The 20,691-nt window shown below is 50.7% G+C and overlaps 1 protein-coding gene across 1 annotated transcript; it reads left to right on the top strand.

Moving 5' to 3' along the window:
• Positions 1-1,924: 1,924 nt before the first annotated feature.
• POMGNT2 (protein O-linked mannose N-acetylglucosaminyltransferase 2 (beta 1,4-)) lies at positions 1,925-12,235 on the top strand. The gene is made up of 2 exons (XM_008154526.3): positions 1,925-2,124; positions 9,919-12,235. Exon 2 carries the CDS (start codon positions 10,030-10,032, stop codon positions 11,770-11,772), a length of 1,743 nt encoding a protein of 580 aa, XP_008152748.1. The 5' UTR covers positions 1,925-2,124; positions 9,919-10,029; the 3' UTR covers positions 11,773-12,235.
• Positions 12,236-20,691: the final 8,456 nt, after the last annotated feature.

Genomic DNA, 20,691 nt, shown 5'->3' with positions numbered 1-20,691 from the left:
TGAGTAGCTAAGCTAGAAATTTTGTGTGTTGGCCCTTTAAGAGGGTGCCTGCATTTCCAGCCATCTCTCCCTGGCAGACAGCAACCCTGCTGCTTTTCACAGCCAGGTGTTCTGTGGGCACCTTTCTTAGTTCTGGTGCTCTCTGCTGGGGGGGCCCAGCTTGGGGATTAGACCCCAGAGTTCTCAATGGCAACCCCCCACAGCTGAGCTATCCCTCCAGAACTTCAGCTGCTGTCTGTGGGAGTCCGGCCAGCCCTTTCTCGACTCCATCCTTCTTACCAGTCTCTATGCAGTCTCCACTTTCTGTCCTTGGTTATCAGGGTTCTCTCCAGCTAGTCTCTCAACGCGATCTTAATTTGCTTTTTCCTAATGGCTAGTGATGCTGAAAACCTTTTCATGTGTTTGTTTGCTGTATATCTATGCTCTTCAGTAAAATATGTACCCATGTCTTTTGCTAATTCTTAAATTTATGGCCCAGGATACAGTTTGTTTTAATGTATGTACTATGGGTGCTTAAGACAGTGTGTGTTCCATTGTTGTTTGATGGACTCTTCTGTAAATGTCAATTAGATCCTGTTGATTTGAGCTTTTCTATATTCCTGCTGACTTTCTATCTAGTTGTCCTATCAATTGTTGAGAGGAGGAAGTTGAAGTCTCCAACTATAACTGCAGATGTGTCCATTCCTGCTTTTAGTTCTGTCAGTATTGGATTGTTTTATTTTGAGGTTCTGTTGTTAGGTACATTCACATTTAGGATTATTATGTCTTCTTGGTGCATTGACCTTTTTTTATAATCATTACATACAATCCCTTTTTAAAAAATATTTTTTTATTGATTTCAGAGAGGAAAGGAGAGAGAGAAACATCAATGATGAGAGAGAATCATTGATCGGCTGCCTCCTGCACGCCCCCCACTGGGGATCGATCCCGCAACCCTGGCATGTGCCCCTGACTGGAATCGAACCAGGGACCCTTCAGTCCGCAGGCCAATGCTCTATCCACTGAGCCAAACCAGCTAGGGCACATACAATCCCTTTTTATCCCTGCTAATTTTAATAGATCTTGATTCTGTTTTGCCCAAAATTAATAAAGCCACTCCAGCCTTTTAATTTATTATAATTATAAACAACACTGGTCAACCCTTGCATTCATCCATTTACTGTTAGGATTTCTTGGTTAGAGGGCTGCATGTTTTTAAAGACTTTTGACTGTATTGTCAATTGCCCTGCAAAACTTTACCAACTTACTGCCTCCATACCTGGGCGTTATCATTTAAAATAATTATAAAGCCCAAGATAGGTTTTCCCCAACTCAATAAAGGGCACTGTTTGAGAGATCTGGTTCTCTGCATACTCACCAGCATTTGTTATTGCTGTTATTTTTTTTTTTCTCATAGCTCCGTGTGGGTGGAGGTAGTCATGGCCGGTGCACATTTAAATGAGTGAAATTAAAATCTATCCTAGCAAAAGGTCAAAGTGCCTAAAATTCATAAATCAAGAGCTGGGGCATAAGTATATTTCAAGCATTGGGAGTAAATGCCAGATGCAGCAGCCGGGAGAGTTGGGATTGGTCGCCCTTGAGGAGCTGGACAGACCGGGTGGGTTAGGGTGAGGCTGGCAAAATTGGAGTGATGCTGCAGAGGAATGGTGTTTTGTATTTAAGTACCCCGTCATATTACACTGATTAAAGCACGTGAACGTATTACTTTCTTTGATTTTATAAACACCATCTGGTTGTTGGTTTAACTCGCATTTAAATGTATTATCAGGACTACCATAATTGTACAAACTTAACGCCAAGGAAAACAACCCCTCCGGGAGCAAACTACAACTCCCAGGATCCCCGGGGTGGAAGAGGTGGTTTGTTGTCGGACTCAAACTACAATTCCCAGAATCCCGCGAGTCAAGGGGGTGGTTCTGGCCGGGCTGGCTCCGCGGGGCAGACGCGCGGCGGGCACCCGCGAGCCCGGCGGTGGCGGGCGGCGGGCGCGGCGCAGCCTGCGCTCCCTGCCTGGGCCTCCCCGGCCCGGAGCCGGCACCGGGTTCAGCCGAAGCTGTCTCCGCAGAAAGCACTCCTGGACGCCAGGGCGGAAGTGGCTTCAGCCCCGCGGAGCCCCGACCGCAGGTGAGCCGCGCGCGCTCGGGGCTGGCGAGGGCTCCGTGACCTGGCCGGGAGTGGAGGGATGGGTCCCCGGACCTCCCCTGAGAGTGGACGAAGGGGCCGCCGGGTCCCGGGGTGCAGGGGAGCCGAGGGGAGTTGGCAGAACGGAGGAGCGGCGTGGGATGCGGGCTGAAGTGGGCGCGGGAGGGGGGCAGGGGTCGGGGGCCGTGGACCTTGAGCGTCCTGGTGCCGCCGCCCGGGCGCAGGCCCTGGCATTGGGTCCCCAAGCCTGGGAGGTGATGGCGCGATGCGGCGCGGGTGGCGGGGAGCCAGGGGAGGTGTGCGAAGAGGGCCTGGCCTCCCGAGCTCCCTTGGAAGGCAGTTCGCTGACAGGCCTGCCGCCCGTTCCTGTGCCACTTGGGGTTCAACAGGGCCCCTACTGTGTGTCGGTGATACGAGCCCGTCACGCCTGCTTGGCAGTGCCTGGGTAGCCTCCGGGAACGGAAGTGCTTTGCCAGGGGCTGAGGTCCTCAGGCCAAAGCCCTGCACTTGGTGGTGGGCACCCTGGGTCCGGTTATGCCCACCGACTCGCAAAGCCTTCTCTTGGGGGAAGCAAGCCCCGCAGGGGTAGGGTGACCAGGTGAGCTTGGCAGGACTTGGTGGCTAAGAACACAGAACAGGCTTCCTTCACCAAATGTTGACTGTTACCGGTGCAGGCAACTCAGGTCCTGATAGTTATCAGCTGTGTGCCCCTCAGCTTACCCTCTCTGAGCCTGTCTCTGCCTCTGCCACGTGGGAGTAAAAGTCCCCGCACACTGTGGCCACGTGGGCATCCTGGTGGCCTCGGTGTGGTGGGCTGTCCTGTCCAAGCTCCTTTCCAGCGGGCCTTCTGGTTGGCCAGCTCTTGCTCTAAGCCTTGCTTGAGAAGGTGCTTAGCAATCAGCAAAGGCTGCTAGTGAGTTGACTGCGCTAACCAGAATATTGAGTTACCAAGTGCTTCATTCCCAAGGATCCTGGTCACTCTCAATCTGGTTGTCAGTGGGTAGTCTCCTGGACTCGCTCAGCACTAGGTAGGCTTTTTAAATGTTTCTCTCTCTCCCTTCCTCTCCCTTTCTCTAAAATAAATAAATAGATAGATAGATGATAGGTAGGTAAATGGGGTGAAATGATGAATGTGAAAGGGGGACCTACAAATGACATCAGAGGTTTTGGAGTCAGACTTGGGCTCAAACCCCAGCCCCACCACTTCCTAGCTGCGCGACCGTGGGCAGTTCACTTAACGACTGCGCGTGCGTCCTCGGGTGTGAAAGGAGATTGCCCACACCTGTTTTAGGTTTGTAGGCAGGAATAAATGAGATGATTTGGGTAAAGGGCTTACCGTTGCGCCCAGCGTAGAGTGAGAGCCGGTGAACGGTGCTATGGCCAGGAATAATGGCGTGAGGACAGCCGTCAGGCAGTGTGCTTTGCTTGTGTTGTGTCTTTGAATTCATGAAGCCACCCTGAGACGCAGGCGTAATTGCGTCTTTTTCAGAGGAGGAAATGGAGGCTTGCAGGGGTCAAGAATTGGCCGGGGCACAGTTTGTTCTGCGTAGAAGAACAAGTACTGCGTGACACCATTTAGAGGATGAATCTAAAGCAGTCAGACTCACAGAAGCAGAGAGTGGAATGGTGGTTGCCAGGGGTTGGAGGAAGGGAAACGGGAAGGCATTAGTCAAAGGCTGCATCGTCTCAGGTGTCCAGTCCCTGAGGTCCACCGTACAGCACAGGGCCGGTAGGTAGCAATGCTTATATATTATCATGTGCTTAACACTTTCTAAGAGGATAGATTTTTTTTTTAAATATATTTTATTGATTTCTTACAGAGAGGAAGGGAGAGGGCTAGAGAGTTAGAAACATCGATGAGAGAGAAACATCGATCAGCTGCCTCCTGCACACTCCCCACTGGGTATGTGCCTGCAACCAAGGTACATGCCCTTGACCAGGATCGAACCTGGGACCCTTGAGTCCGCAGGCCGACGCTCCATCCACTGAGCCAAACCGGTTAGGGCTAAGAGGATAGATCTTTAGCGTTTTATCACAAAAAAGGAATCACAAGAGGCAGGAGGAAGCTTTTGGAGGCGATGGGTAGGTTCTGGCACGTAGATTATGCTGATGGTTTCACGGGTGTGCACTTCTCTCCAAGCTCATCCGGGTGTAGACATTAATTATGTACAGCCCTCTGCGTATCAGAAGGAAGAGGAGGAAACGGTCCAGGGTCACGCTGCTGCTAAGCGACAGGCTGGGAGCTCACATCCTGGCATCTCGGCTCCAGAGCAGGAGCCCTGAGCTCTCCGGCCCCGGCCTTTGCAGCTTGTGAAGCACAGGTGTGCCAGGGGCAGCCTTCCGTTTTAGGACCAGGGGCGGGCTCGTGCCACTTGGGGAAGAGGCGGGACCCTGCAGCCCTGGCTGCTTGTGAGGTCCTGTCCCGGTCGGAGGTCCTGTGAGGCTGGACAGGAGTGACCCTCCCACCCACGGAGTGATCTGGGAGGTGCAGTGTTAGGAAGAGGCAGCTGAAGCCAAGTGCAATCCGGGTAAGACCTGGAGAGCGTGGTTAGGAGACGTAATGGTCTTGTTTCAGGGCTGGGAAGGCGCTCGGAACTGCATCCTCTGGGCAGCTTGTGGGGTGGGCCGCTCCTGAGCCGGGGGTGGGGGGAGGAGCCCCGGACTCAGCACACCGCTATTTGCATCCTGGCTGCCTGTGAGAGCTCACACTGCCTCTCACGGCCTCTTTTATAATGAGTTGGAGCCAATCATTTCGCAGGGTTCTTTTAGCTCTAAAAAGGGGGATTTTGTAGTTCTAAATTGGTGACTTAGCCCTCTCAGCACAGCCGAGGGCAGGTGGGGTAATGGACACAGCAGTGTGTACCCACACTTCCCTAGGGGAGAGAATGGCACCCCTCCCTGAGCCTCCTGCCACCGGGGGTAGCGCTGTGCCTGGCCAGGTGGGGTGAATTACACAGAGGAAGCCTTGGGTTGCTAGGTTACAGTTGAGGGCCCGTGGGTCTGCGTTTCCAGAGCTCTCCACAACTGCTCTGCCCTTGAGTGATAAAAACTCATTGCTCTGAGGGCTACCCTGCTTCTCTGTCACTAATTGTACCGCTGAGTCTGGTGGCAGATGAACACGGTGCTTGGGAACAAGAGCCCTGGCCCTGGCCCTGGCCCTGGAGGTGGCTCAGTTGGTTGGAGCATCGTCCCGTGCACCAGAAAGTGGCGGGTTTGATTCCTGGTCAGGACACATAGCCAGGTTGCAGGGTTTGATCCCCTGTTGAGGCGCGTATGGGAGGCAGCCGATGGAAGTTTCTCTCTCACATTGATGTTTTTCTCTCTCCCTAAAATGAATAAAAACATATCCTCGGGTGAAGATTAAAGAAAAGAAAATGGAGATGATACCAGTACCCACAAGGAGAGCTTTTGTGAGGCTTACATGAAGAGGTACAGGAAAAGGGCTGAGGACTCACCTGCGGGGCACCCTGGGATCTGGCAGGGACCGCCCACCTTAGCCTGCAGAGGGCTTTACAAGTGGTTGCCTGAGCTCCTGGGCCTCCACCCGTGAAACCCAGGTCCCTGGCAGCTTCCTCCCCCTGCTTTCCCCTGGTGCTGTCCGCGCTGCCCTGCAGCTGAGCTCCCGGTTCTCACTGTCTCGTAATGCAGGGCCCTCTCAGCTGCACATGGCTTTGGGTCTGGCCGTCTCTGCCCTAGGATGGGTGAAGAGCCTAAGCTTAGTGGTTTCAGGACTGGCTCGGTGGGCAGATGTGATAACTGGGCACAGTGATGCCCGCTGTAGACAGAGATTTGTAGTGGTCATTGCTACAAATGGGGACATGTGAACACATAACAGAGCTGGTCATCTTATTCCCCATGACCTCCAAAACCCTGCTCAAATCCCGCCCCCTCCCCCAACGTCCCCCAGGTCACTTGTCTGGCTGGCCGCAGCCCCAGCCAGCAGTTTCCTGGGATTGGCCTGTGTGCTGCTGCACACACTTCCCATGTCCCAGTGAATGCTTTATGCTTCCTACAGTGAACGAGTTGTCTTCGGATCCTCTTGATGCTTCAGCCCCTCAAACCGGACCCAGGGGCCCCTCGGATGTGTGTCCACATTGGGACCTGAGCATTCCCTGTAAGGACTGCTTTTATTTGAACTTGCAGTTTCACCTGGGAAAATGGATGTGGGCATGTTCTGTGTCACCTGTGGGAGCATCTCAGCAGAGGCTCACAGGATTCTGTTCCCTGCTTGTGTCCCCGTTCATGGCCACAGGGGTGCGCCGTCGTGCTGCTCTCTGACACCAGAGAGGCCCACACAGGCCGGCCTAACTTGCAAGTGATCACGGTGCCAAGCAAAAGCCAGGTGATGGTAGAGCAGGCTGTGTGGTCAAAGGTTTCTGCATTGGGGGGCTGGTGAGAGGGATGCAGGCGAGCCAGGGCGAGGCTGGGCCCCCTCTGCCTGCTCGACACCCTTGCCTGTGCTGAGAACCTCGGAGTCTTGGCTATCCTCCGCCAAGCCTGATAACACCTATCTCGCCAGAGCCACACAAACGAGTTCTCTTGGGGTCCCCCTCTTTGAAGGTGTTGCATACCTGTGTGTTGATAAGGAAGTCGAGTCACAGCCACCGGCTGTTAATGTCGGATGAATGTCTCCAGCTTTGGCTGAGCTTTGCCCTTTGTCCTGAAGCGAGGAGGACTCTTAGCTGAGTGTTAACTACGCTTGCCCAGTTAAATGTGAGGTTTTACAAGGAGCACTCAGAGGCTGCCAGCGTCTTGGCAAAGGGTAAATACTCCACTCAAAACACCTGGTGCCCTACAGATGTTTGTCTAACTTAGGGGCACATTTAAGCAATATGGTGCCAGTCTCCATTTTATATGCTGCCTCCAGCAACAAAAGGGGGTGGGCAGTGGTGGGGGAGGAGGCTGGGTTGGGGGAGAGATCATCCTGAGGGTGTTTGAGTTATCAGAACTTGTTTGCTCTTTACTAACAGTGTGAGACACGTCAGTGCAGAGGGAAAGCCTCCGTAGGTCAGCACTAGCCATTCGGGCTGTATCTCGGGTAAAAACACCTCTCAGTGGCAAAAGAAGCTTATACTTTTCCATGACAATTAGGCACAGCCCTTGGAAGTAAAATGGTTAGAAAGTTATGTGAGACCTCGTGTGGGCACCGTCTTGGCCTGGGCCCTGCCGGGTCTCCTGCAGCCGGGGCTGGCGGGTGCCTCCAAGCCCGTCCTGGAGGGCTGCCCGCTGGTCTGGCTGTCCTGCAGGTGGGGACTCGGGTGAGGCCAGCAGCCCCAGCCCTTGGGCCTACATATCATTCTCATTCAACTTTAATAGTTGCCGTAAGTTATACGTGAGCACATTGGACATTTTTTTAAAAAATATATTTTTATTGATTTTAGAAAGGAAGGGAGGAGAGAGGTAGAAACATCAATGATGAGAATCATCGACCGGCTGCCTCCTACATGCCCCACACTGGAGATCAAGCCTGCCACCCAGGCAGGTGCCCTGACCAGGAATCAAACTGTGACCTCCTGGTTCACAGGGTGACGCTCAACCACTGAGCCACACCGGCTGGGCACATTTGACATTTTAAGTGGATTTCTGGCTTCCTGGAAAGACCAGCAGTGTAGTGTTATGGACTGAATTGTGTTCCCACAGATTCATATGATCACGCCCGGACCCCCAAGGTGGCTGTATTTGGAGATAGGGCCTTTAAGGTCATGAGGGTTAAATGAGGTCGTAAGGGTGGCCCTGATCTGATAGGGCGTGTCCTCATGAGAAGAGGAAGAGAGACCAGAGATGTCCTTCTCTGTGCACAGTGAGAAGGTGTCCATCTGCAAGCCAAGGACAGAGGCCTCAGGAGAAACCAAACCTGCTAACGCCCTGATCTTGGACTTGTAGCCTCCAGAACTGGGAGAAAAGAAATGTCTGTGGGTTAAGCCACCCCGGCAGTAGCACTGTGTTATGGCCGCCCGAGCAGACTAATGCCCGGCCCTCATGCTCTTAAGCTCTAACCTGGGAATTCAGTCTCCGGGCCACACAGCCCACCCCTGGCTTCACTCTCCCGTTTGGCTCTTGGTTCCAGTAAGCATGTGAGTTTGTACCTTCTGCTCTAGGCCTAGACTTCTTGGAGCCTTTACTCCTTATCAGATCCCAAGGCCCCTGTGAATGACTTCTGAGCCTGTGTCTGGAGCTGGTCAACACGCACCCCACCTCCCGAAGTGGGGCCTGCACCCCATGCCAGATGCCCAGCCTCAGATGGTGAGCCCCCCTGGCAGGTGGCACCCCCCACCCCAGTTGCCCAGCTCTTACTGTGTCTGCAGGTGTGGCAGCAGCATGGACACCTGCCTCCAGTGCCTCTTGGAACAGGTGGGATCCTGGAAGGGGGATTCCCCAAATCCGTGGCAGCCGGGTAGGATTTAGCTGCTCCAGGAGCTGAGCGAAGCAGTTTGGGGAAATGAATTGGCAGCATCCTTCTGTCTGCCTGGCAGAGCTTTCTTGGGCATATTTTAGTCCCTTATTTTTCCCCCTTTCCTTTGAAAAATAGTCTTACTCTATCATGCTTTGTCCTGAAAGGATTCAGGTGTAAAATTTGCACTCGTTTCCAATGACCATGAATGGGGGAGTGAAGAAGTGGGACAGGGAAGGGGACAAGGGGTGCGTCAGGCCTGTTGCCACTGTGGGCAGCTGCTTAGTCCTTAGGATCCAAGCTTTCCCACCCGGGGACGATGGTGTCTGCCTTTGTTCCCATCAGACACTGGTGCAGGCTGCCTGGCTCGAGTGGTCAAGTTAGAAACCCAGGCACTTGAACGCCACCCTGTTTCTAGCAGAACGTGCTGTCCGTCCCCAGCAAACCTTCCTTTCCACGCCTGCTTTCTATAAGCTCTGCCCCAGGGCCGGAGCTCAGTGGACTGGCCACTGCTCACACAGCGCCCAGGTGTAAGAGATCACCGCCACCCCTCCCACATCCCCACTTGCCTTCACCCCACAGACACCGCGGAGGGGCAGGTAGCAGAATGCTCACTCGAGATGTGAGTACCGGGGCTGAGATGCCCACTCAGGTTGGAGGTGGGTCTTTCCTCTCCCCTTGACTCATTTTCCTGGGGGTCTTGCTTTCTGATAGTCCCTGGGTGTGTTCGTTTTAGCTTTAATTTCTGTTGGAAGCCGTTCTTGTCTGTGATCAGAGCAAAACATGCATCAGCTTATGCGCACACATCTGCCTCTCATCCCCTCAGGAAGGGCTTTATTTATTTTATTTTTTCTGAATATCAATTTATGACTCATCCACTTTGCAGAATCCTGTCACTTGTAGTAGTGATTTGATTCTTCATTGTTTCCTTTTTGGTCAAAGCAAGTTATGTGGCCAAGCCCAAAGTCAAGGTAGAGAGATGTGTACTGTACCCTGGAAGCAGTGGGGGTGGGGAGGAGTAAGTACTTTTTTAAAATTGACTTCAGAGAGGAAGGGAGAGAGAGAGAAAATCATTGATCGGCTGCCCCCAGCACACCCCACACTGGGGATCAAGCCTGTAACCTGGGCACGTGCCCTGACCAGGAATCAGATCGTGACCTCCTGGGTCATAGGTGGATGCTCAACCACTGAGCCACGCTGGCTGGGCAGGAGTAAGCACTCCTGAATAACAGTCTAATCTGCTGTGCTGCCAATGTGCATAACGGTGCACGGGTCCCCTGCCGTAGCCGGGACACAGCCGAGCCCAGTGCCTGGCACACAGCAGGAGCTTGAGGCGACTGCAGACAGACTGTGCCAACAGCTGTTTCTTTTCCTTCTTCCTGCAGGCTATGGCCAGCCGGTGCTCAGGGGCCCGCAGGGATGGGTGAAGCCCGGCAGGCCTGTGGCACTTACCAGGGGCCACCGTCTCACTAGGGCCCCAAGGTGGCGGCGTTAGGATGCAGCTCTCGGCCGCGCTCAACGCCCTGCTGGTGTCGGTGCTGGCGGCGGTGCTGTGGAAGCACGTGCGTCTGCGCGAGCATGCGGCCGCTTTGGAGGAGGAGCTGGCCCTCGGCCGACAGGCCCCCGAGGCAGCCTCGGCCCCGAGGATCGACTACCCGAAGGCGCTGCAGAGCCTGGTGGAGGGCGGCACGCACATGGTGTGCACCGGGCGCACCCACACCGACCGCCTCTGCCGCTTCGAGCGGCTCTGCTACTCCAACGAGGCCGAGGAGTTCATCTTCTTCCACGGCAACAGCTCCGTCATGCTGCCCAACCTGGGCTCCCGGCGCTTCCAGCCCGCCCTGCTCGACCTGTCCACCGTGGACGACCACAACACCCAGTACTTCAACTTCCTGGAGCTGCCGGCCGCCGCCCTGCGCTTCCTGCCCAAGCCCGTGTTCGTGCCGGACGTGGCCCTCATCGCCAACCGCTTCAACCCCGACAACCTCATGCACGTCTTCCACGACGACCTGCTGCCCCTCTTCTACACCCTGCGCCAGGTGCCCGGCCTGGCCCGCGACGCCCGGCTCTTCTTCATGGAGGGCTGGGCCGAGGGCGCGCACTTCGACCTCTACAAGCTCCTCAGCCCCAAGCCGCCGCTCCTGCGGGCCCAGCTGAAGGCCCTGGGCCGGCTGCTGTGCTTCCCCCGGGCGTTCGTGGGCCTCACCAAGACCACCACCTGGTACCAGTACGGCTTTGTCCAGCCCCAGGGCCCCAAAGCCAACATCCTGGTCTCGGGCCACGAGATCCGGCAGTTTGCACGGTTCATGACGGAAAAGCTCAACGTGAGCCACGCGGGGGGCCCGCTGGGCGAGGAGTACATCCTGGTCTTCAGTCGCACCCAGAACAGGCTCATCCTGAACGAGGCGGAGCTGCTGCTGGCGCTGGCCCAGGAGTTCCAGATGAAGACGGTGACGGTGTCCCTGGAGGACCACGCCTTCGCAGATGTCGTGGGGCTGGTGAGCAACGCCTCCATGCTGGTCAGCATGCACGGGGCCCAGCTGGTCACGGCCCTCTTCCTGCCCCGGGGGGCCACCGTGGTCGAGCTCTTCCCCTATGCCGTCAACCCTGACCACTACACCCCTTATAAAACGCTGGCCACACTGCCTGGCATGGACCTCCACTATGTCGCCTGGCGGAACACGGTGCCAGAGAACACGGTCACGCACCCCGAGCGGCCCTGGGACGAGGGGGGCATCGCCCACCTCGACCAGGCCGAGCAGGCCCGTATCCTGCAGAGCCGGGAGGTCCCACGGCACCTCTGTTGCCGGAACCCTGAGTGGCTGTTCCGAATCTACCAGGACACCAAGGTGGACATCCCATCCCTCATTCAAACCATACGGCGCGTGGTGAAGGGCCGGCCGGGGCCGCGGAAGCAGAAGTGGACGGTCAGCCTGTACCCAGGCAAGGTGCGGGAGGCGCGGTGCCAGGCGTCGGTGCAGGGCGCCGCCGAGGCCCGCCTCACTGTCTCCTGGCAGATCCCATGGAACCTCAAGTACCTGAAGGTGCGGGAGGTGAGGTACGAGGTGTGGCTCCAGGAGCAGGGGGAGAACACCTATGTGCCTTACATCCTGGCCCTGCAGAACCACACCTTCACCGAGAACATCAAGCCCTTCACCACCTACCTGGTGTGGGTCCGCTGCATCTTCAACAAGCTCCTCCTCGGACCCTTTGCAGACGTGCTGGTGTGCAGCACGTAGCGAGTGCGCCGAGGCCGGGCCCCGGGGGTGGCCCCTCCAGCTCAGTGTCCCTGGGCCCGCTAACCCCCGTGGTGGCTTCCGGGAATTGTGTGTTTATTTATTGAGCAGGCCTGCCCCGGGCCTGTGCCCCCGTGTCCTCTTACTGCATCTGGGGCGTGGGGTTCGCAGCACTCCTCTGTGCCCTGTTGTGGGGGGACACCCCCCTCCCCACCCCCGGCCCCTTCTCCCTCCTGAGCATCCATTCCCCTGGAGAAGGTCCTTAGGGGAGGAGGAGAAGGAAGGTAAGAATCCCAAGGAACCTCTTTGGCTGAGTGATCATGCTGTTTCTTACCGCGTCTTTCTGGTTGGTACCCAGGTTTCTGGAAATGGCAAGTAATCAGTCACGGTGGTTTAGGCAAGTGGTTCATCAGCTTCCATCACCGTAAAATCCACCTGCATTCATTAAATGATTATTAACATCTTAGTCAAGTCTTTTTATTAGACGGTAGGAAGTGGGGCTGGGAGATGCCCTTTTTTTTTTTTTTTTTTTTTTTAATCCTCACCCAAGGATATGCTTTCATTGATTTGAGAGAGAGAGGAAGAGAGAGAAACATCAATGTGAAAGAAACATATATCAGTTGCCTCCCATTTGTGCCACAACCGGGGATTGAACCCACAACCTAACTATGTGCCCTGATAGGGAATTGAACCCACAACCTTTTGGTGAATGGGACGACGCTCCAACCAACTGAGCCACCTGACCAGGGCAATTCTGATCTTAATTGTTCCAGCAAAACTGGGTTTAATCAACAGAGGAGATTTGGACCCTTACACGTTGGAGACCCTTACACTGCCTCATGGCATCACAGGCTGGCCAGCAGAATTTGCTGCAGTGAGTGCCTAAGAGATGCACTGTCATCTCTGGTAGAACTAGAGCTCAGGTGTTCTCCTCTGAAGAGAGATGCCCTTTTTAAAAAAATATATATTTTTTTTATTGATTTCAGAGAGAAAGGAAGGGAGAGAGAAACATCAGTGATGAAAGGGAATCATTGATCGGCTGCCTCCTCTGCATCCCCCCCCTTTGGAATCAAGCCTGCAACCCAGGCATGTGCCCTTACTGGGAATCAAACCATGACCTCCTGGTTCATAGGTTGACACCCAACCACTGAACCACACTGGCTTGGCTGGGAGATGCCCTTTAATCCTGATTGTCAACCAAGGGGATGTGGCAGAGGGAAGCGTGGAGGACTGGGAAGGGAGGCCACTGGCTGCTGGATAAAGGCCACACTTCCGTCTCAGTGGGATAAAGCTGGGAGAGGCTGGGAGTGGGTGGGAGAGGGCTGTGGTGAGGAAGAGCAGGGTCTTAGGTTCCACTGGACACTCAGACGCAGGACCACGAGAAGCCACACCTGGCACAGGGTCTACCCCGAAGGATGTAGGACAGGACAAGGCAGGGTGGCTGGGCAGCGCCAGGCTCTGCTCTTCCACCGGAGGCGTCCTCACCCCAGTCCAGGGGCCATTCCCTTGCCCTCGTCCCCGAGTGACTGCTCAGGGGTGAGATGAGACGCTCAGGGGTGAGATGAGACCCACAGTGGTACTTGTGGGGGGCACTTTGGCTTGGAAGCCCCATAGAAGCCCTTACCTTTTAAAAACCCACAGCCAGTTTCCAGGGTCCCTCAAAGGACTTGTGCAATTATAAGAGTTGTCGCCCTCAGGGAAGCCTGTGCTATGGTGTCCTGCCAGGTGTTGTAGTTCATTCACAGTCCCTCCATCCAGATGTGGTTTGTCTAGCAGAGGTCAATTTTACCGTCAGCAGTTCTGCAGAATAAAACACCTTACATTCCACCTTTATCTGGCTTCCATGGAAACAGCTAGAAAGTTAACCCCCAGGTCAATTTTGTCCCTAGAGAAGGAGAAAGAGTTTTAGCCTTTTCTTCAAAGGGCGACTCTGATACAGGTCTGACTGCTACGAAGGAGAGAGGGAAAGAGAGGTGTCAAAGACTTAGGGTCTCAGGCTGTAGCTCATTCTGAGAGATTTGCTCCAGGACAATCAGGAGTTTTTGGAGCTGGAGTTGTCTATCAGACGAGTCTCCTGGTCTCTGGCTGAGCCACTGTGGGAAGAGTGGTCTCCGTGCCGGTTTAGCAGCTGGATTGATGGGAGGAGATCTGAGGGGCACATTTTTGTGGTCAGCATGTGCCTCCGTGACATTCCTTCTATCCCGAGTATCTTTCTCCCTAACTGTACCCTCCACCTGCCACCGCCTCAGACTGCCACATGGATCCACATGAAAAAGTTCAGTTCAATCAGGAGTCTCAGACACTGCTGGGGGGCGGGGGGGGGGGGGAGGGAGTAAAAATGGTGCAACCATGTGGCAAACCATTTGGCAGTTCCTAGTAAAGATGAACACACATCTCAGCTACCTCATATCTCAGCAATTCCACTTCTAGATATACTAGTATACCCATAAATGAATGCCAGTCTCATCAAGAAGACATGTATAAAATAATCCCAGCTCTGACCAGACAAAAACTAAACAACCCCAGTGGCCATCGGCCGGTAAATTCATGCAGAGGACACAGCAATTGAAGAAGAATGAACTGTGGGTGTGTGCAACAATATAAACCTCACAGACATAGATGTCGGGCCCAAAAGAATATATGCCGTACGGTTCCAGTTATATGAAATCCTAGGACAGGAAAACAAATCCGTGGCAACAGGTCAGCGCCGTGGTACTGGAAAGGGGTCAAGACTGGATGAACAGGGGAACTTGGGAATGTTGATCAGGGTGGTGGTTCCACAGCAGCTGTCCACGCGGGCAATCATCAGCTTATACTTGAGACTAGTGCACTTGACACACTTCATACATGCACATTTACACCTCAATGAAACAGGAAAAACTCGGCTCAAGTGCTGGAAAACCCATGTGTGTCTCCTCCAGCTCTCTGGCAGTTAGGCTGCCACATCCATCCCCCAAACCCCAGCTCAGCTCCCACAAGGAGGGGCCCACAGGCTAGAAGCTCAGGGTGGCAGAAGGAGCTCCATGAATGGTTCATTGGTTCAGTGAACCAATGAGTTTCTGCCTGTGTCCAGTTCACCTTTTCCAAATTTGAAGTCCTGTCTTACGTGAAACTTAGTCCTGGTATTTTTTTTCTCTTAGCATTATAGCATGAATGCTTCCCCATGTACTAAGCATTATTCTTTGAGAAGAAGATTCTGGGTGGCTTTCCATGGTGTGGACTCACAAAGGAATTGGTATCACAGCATTTGGTACACCCAGCCCAGCCACCCTTTGATAGCACTGAGTATCACCAGCTTTTCTTCTTTTGCTTCTGTTTTTTTTTTTTTTTATATTTTTTGACTTTTTACAGAGAGGAAAGGAGAGGGACAGAGAGCTAGAAACATCGATGAGAGAGAAACATCGACCAGCCGCCTCCTGCACACCCCCTACCAGGGATGTGCCCGCAACCAATGTAATGCCCTTGACCGGAATCGAACCCGGGACCTTTCAGTCCGCAGACCGACGCTCTATCCACTGAGCCAAACCGGTTTCGGCTGTTTTTGTTTTTTTTAAAAAAAACATATTTTATTGATTTGTTTACAGAGTGGAAGGGAGAGGGATAGAGAGTCAGAAACATTGATGAGAAAGAAACCAATCGGCTGCCTCCTGCACACCCTCTACTGGGGATGTGCCCGCAACCAAGGTACATGCCCTTGACTGGAATTGAACGCGGGACCCTTCAGTCCACAGGCCAACACTCTATCCACTGAGCCAAACTGGTCAGGGCAGCTTCTGTTTTTAACATATTTTTTAAAAATTGATGTTTAGTTAATTTATGGTGAAACATATACATCTTTGGGGTAGAGTCCCATGAGTTTGACAGATACATCCATCCATGTATGCTCATCCTGCATGGTGAGAATCAGTCTACCACCCCCATATTTGTACTTTTTACACTTCAGAAATTTAGTAGGCAAGAATTATTTGTTATTATATAGGAACTATTTGGGGATTTTTGTTTGTTTTTTGTTTTGCTTTGTTTTGTTTTTGTTACTCCTCACCCAAGGATGTTTTTCCATTGATATTTAGAGAGAGTGGAAGGGAGGCAGAGCGACAGAGAAACATTGATGTGAGAGAGAGACAACGATTGGTTGCCTCCCACATGTGGCCCTACCATGGCCGGGGATCAAGCCTGCAACCAAGGTATGTGCCCTTGACGGGAATCGAACCAGGACCCTTCAGTCCATGGGCCAATACTCTATCCACCGAGCCAAACCAGCCAGGACTACAGAAATTATTAAAATGCATTTAACATTAAGCATATTATTTCTCAATGCTAGTTTGTTTTAAATCTATGTCTTAAGAGATTAAAAATGGCAGTGAATTAAGTGGAAGCTCACAGACATGCTCCCAGGACTAAACTGGAATTATAACTAAAATACAAAAAAAAAAACAAAAAAAACCCCACCCTGAATAATCAACTGAAGACTAGCTGGAGAGAACCCTGACAACCAAGGACAGAAAGTGGAGAGTGTGTAGAGACTAATAGGAAGGGTGGAGGTGAGAAAGGGCTGGCCGGACTCGCACAGACAGCAGCTGAAGTTCTGGAGGGATATCTCAGCTGTGGGGGGTTGCCATTGAGACCTCTGGGGTCTAATCCCCAAGCTGGGCCCCCCAGCAGAGAGCACCAGAACTAAGAAAGGTGCCCACATAACACCTGGCTGTGAGAAGCAGCAGGGTTGCTGTCTGCCAGGGAGAGATGACTGGAAATGCAGGGACCCTCTTAAAGGGCCAACACACAAAATTTCAAACTCAGCCACTCACCTGTGCTCTGGCAGAGGAAGGGCAGAGTTGACCAACCCTATTGGGAAATCCCTTGCCGTACCCTGGAGTTTCTGAGGCTCATCAAGAGACTGAGAATAACAATTAGCCTCCAGGCAGAAGCAGATGCTCCACCCTGTTGGAAAACCTCTCACCCCACGTTTGGACAATTGCTTGAGGCTACTCCAGACTCAATCCAGTCTGCAGACAGAGGCGGTTCTCTGGAGGCTTTGAGTCTTTGCCTGGTCTAACTAGTCAGAAATAGCAGTTTGGGTCCCCACCACAGACGCCATCCTGGACTTCTCAGCAAGGAGAATAAACTAACCCTACAACTAAATGAATAGCGAACAGCCGAAACCAGTTTGGCTCAGTGGATAGAGTGTCAGCCTGCAGACTGAAAGGTCCCAGGTTCGATTCCGGTCAAGGGCATGTACCTTGGTTGCGGGCACATCCCCAGTGGAGGGTGTTCAGGAGGCAGCTGATTGATGTTTCTCTTTCATTGATGTTTCTAACTATCTCTCTCCCTTCCTCTCTGTAAAAAAATCAATAAAATATATATATTTTTTTAAAATAATAAATAAATGAATGAATAGAGAACAGCAAAAAAAGCCCAGAGGAAGTAGAAGGAAGGAAAAAATAAAGATCAGAGCAGAAATAAATGACATAGAGAATAAAAAAAAAAAGAACAGTTCAAAAGATCAATAAATCCAAGAGCTGATTCTTTGAAAAGATAAACAAGATTGATGAACCCCCTAGCCAGACTCATCAAGAAACAAAGAGAGAGGGCCAAATACATAAAATCAGAAATGAAAGAGGTGATCTAACAGCAGACACCACAGAAATACAAAGGATTGTAAGCAAATGCTATGAACAACTACATGCCAACAAATTGGACAACCTGGGTGAAATGGACAAATTCCTACAAACATAACAATTTTCCAAAACTCAACCAGGAAGAATCAGAGAACCTGAGTAGGCCAATAACAACTGATGAAATTGAAGCAGTAATTAAAAATCTTCCAGCAAACAAAAGTCCTGGACTGGATGGATTTACAGGTGAATCTTACCAAACATTCAAAGGAGAACTAACACCCATCCTCCTCAAACTATTCCAAAAAATTCAAGAGGAAGGAACACTTCCAAGCTCTTTTTATAAAGCCAGCATTATCCTAATTCCAAAACCAGATAAAGATACTACAAAGAAAGAAAATTACAGGCCAATATCCCTGATGAACACAGATGCTAAAATACTAGTATTAACAAATTGGATCCAGCAATATATTAAAAAGATCATATACCACATCAAGTGAAATTTATACTGGGGATGCAAGGCTGGTACAATATTTGCAAATCAATAAATGTGATACATCACATAAACAAATTGAAAGATAAAAACCACATGATCATATCAATAGATGCAGAAAAAGCATTTGAGAAAATCCAGCACCCCCCCCTTTTTTTTAAATTAAAAAACTCTCAGTAAAGTGGGAATAAAGGGATCATACCTCAACATAATAAAGGTCATATAAGGCAAACCTACAGCAAACATAATACTCAATGGACAAAAACTAAAAGTGTTTCCCTTAAGAACAGGAACAAGACAAGGATGTCCGCTTTCACCACTCTTATTCAACACTAGGGGCCCAGTGCATGAATTCATGCATGGGTAGGGTCCCTAGGCCTGGCCGGTGATCAGGGCTGATCTGCAGCGCAATCAGGGGCCCCCACTGGTACCCGCCTTGGCTGGCCTGGGGCCTGCGGGCTTGGGGCAGCTTCTGTGTTGAGCATCTGCCCCCTGGTGGTCAGTGTATATCATAGCAACCAGTGGTTCCACTGGTCATTCTGCCATTTGGTCTATTTGCATATTAGGCTTTATTATATAGGATAGTACTGGAAGTCCTAGCCACAGCAATCAGACAAAAAGAAGATATAAAAGGCATCCAAAATGGAAGGAGAAAGTAAAACTGTCATTATTTGCAGATGACATTATATTGTACATAGAAAACCCTAGACTCCACCAGGAAACTACTAGATGTAATAAATGAATTTGGCAAGGTAGCAGAATACAAAATCAACATCCACAAATTGATGGCATTTTTATACACCAATCATGAACTCCCAGAAAGAGAAACTAAAAAAGCAATCCCATTTACCACTGCAACAGAAAAATAAGATACCTAGGAATAAACTTAACCAAGGAGGTAAATGACCTGTACTTGGAAAACTATAGGACATTGAAAGAAGAAATAGAGTAAGATACAAACAAATGGAAGCATATACCATGTTCATGGATTGGAAGAATTAACATCATTAAACTGTCTATACTACCCAAAGCAGTCTACAGATTCAACACAATCCCTATTAAAATACCAATGGCATACTTCACAGAGCTAGAACAAATACTTTAAAAATTTATATGGAACTATAAAAGACCCTGAATAGTTGCAGCAATCTTGAGAAAGAAGAACAAAGTAGGAGTATTGTGATACCAAATATCAAATTATACTACAAAGCCATTATAACCAAAACAGCCTGGTACTGGCATATAGACCAATGGGTCAGAACAGAGACCACAGAAATTGACCCACACCATTACGGTCAATTAATATTTGACAAAGGAAGCAAGAACATACAATGGAGTAAAGACAGTCTCTTCAACAAATGGTACCGGGAAAACTGGACAGACACATGCAAAAAGATGAAACTAGACCACCAGCTTACACCATACACAAGAATAAACTCAAGATGGGTAAAAGACTTAAATGTAAAGCATGAAACCATAAAAATCTTAGAGGAGAACATAGGCAGTAAAATTTCAGACATTTCACGTAGCAATCTGTTTACAAATATATTTCCTAGGGAAAAGGAACCCACTGTTTGGGAGGACATATTTGCCAATGATACATCTGATAAGGGGTTAATATCCAAAATATATAAAGTACTCATACAACTCAACCAAAGGAAGACAAACAATCCAATTAAAAAAATGGGCAGAAGACCTGAATAGACATTTCTTCAAAGATGACATACAAATGGTCAAGAGACATATGAAAAAATGCTCAGTCACTAATCATCAGAGAAATGCAAATTAAACACCACAATGAGATGTCACCTCATAACTGTCAGAATGGCTATCATCAAAAAATCAACAAACAACAAGTGCTGGTGAGGATGTGGAAAAAAGGGAACACTAGTACACTGCTGGTGGGAATGCAGACTGGTGCAGCCACTATGGAAAACAGTATGGAGTTTCCTCAAAACATTAAAAATGGAACTCTGTTTGACCCAGTATTCCCAGATATACTTCTGGGAGTATATCCTAAAAACCCCAAAACACAAATCAGAAAGAATATATGCACCCCATATGTTCATAACAGCATTATTTACAATAGCTAAGGTTTGGAAACAGCCCAAGTGCCCATCAGTAGATGAGTGGATAAAAATGCTGTGGGACATTTACACTATGGAATACTATGCAGTTGTAAAAAAGAGGGATCTCTTACCCTTTGGGACAGCATGGATGGATCTGAAAAATATTATGCCAAGTGAAATAAGCCAAACTAAAAAAGACAAATATCACATGATCTCACTTATTTGTGGAATCTAATGAACAAAATGAATTGACCAACAAAATAAAACCCAAATCATGGCGGCATGGAACAGACTGGCATCCCTTGATGTGGAGTTGGAGGGATGAGAAGAGATAAACCAAAGAACTTATATACCGTATTTTCCGGTGTATAAGATGACTTTTTAACCCAGGAAAATCTTCTATATGCCCAGTCGTCTTATACGCCGGAAAATACGGCACTTATATGCCTGTGAACACAGGCAATAGGGTAATAAAGACCTGGGGGGAGGGGGAGGTAGGGACTGGGAGAGAGGGGGAAGGGGGAAGAGAGTGGGAGATATCTGTAATACTATCAACAACAAAAAATATATTAAAAAATAAATAAATCTGTGTCAAGTCAGCCCATCAAAGATTCAGGTGCAGGTTGGGGCAAGAGAATGAGAGCTGGAAGCTGGGCTGCACAGGAAGCACCCCGGATCACACCTCCCATGGGCTGCCTTCTCCACCCATGAGGAAGCCTTGTTTGTGGCCGGGCCCCAGCACAGCACC

This window comes from Eptesicus fuscus, chromosome 18 (assembly GCF_027574615.1).
Source record: "Eptesicus fuscus isolate TK198812 chromosome 18, DD_ASM_mEF_20220401, whole genome shotgun sequence".
NCBI classification, from domain to species: Eukaryota; Metazoa; Chordata; class Mammalia; order Chiroptera; family Vespertilionidae; genus Eptesicus; species Eptesicus fuscus.
This window is presented reverse-complemented; position numbering and strand designations above follow the sequence as displayed.

Bases quoted from the DNA above. Each gene is read 5' to 3' on its own strand.
- POMGNT2 (XM_008154526.3), top strand. From the start codon at position 10,030: ATGCAGCTCTCGGCCGCGCTCAACGCCCTGCTGGTGTCGGTGCTGGCG.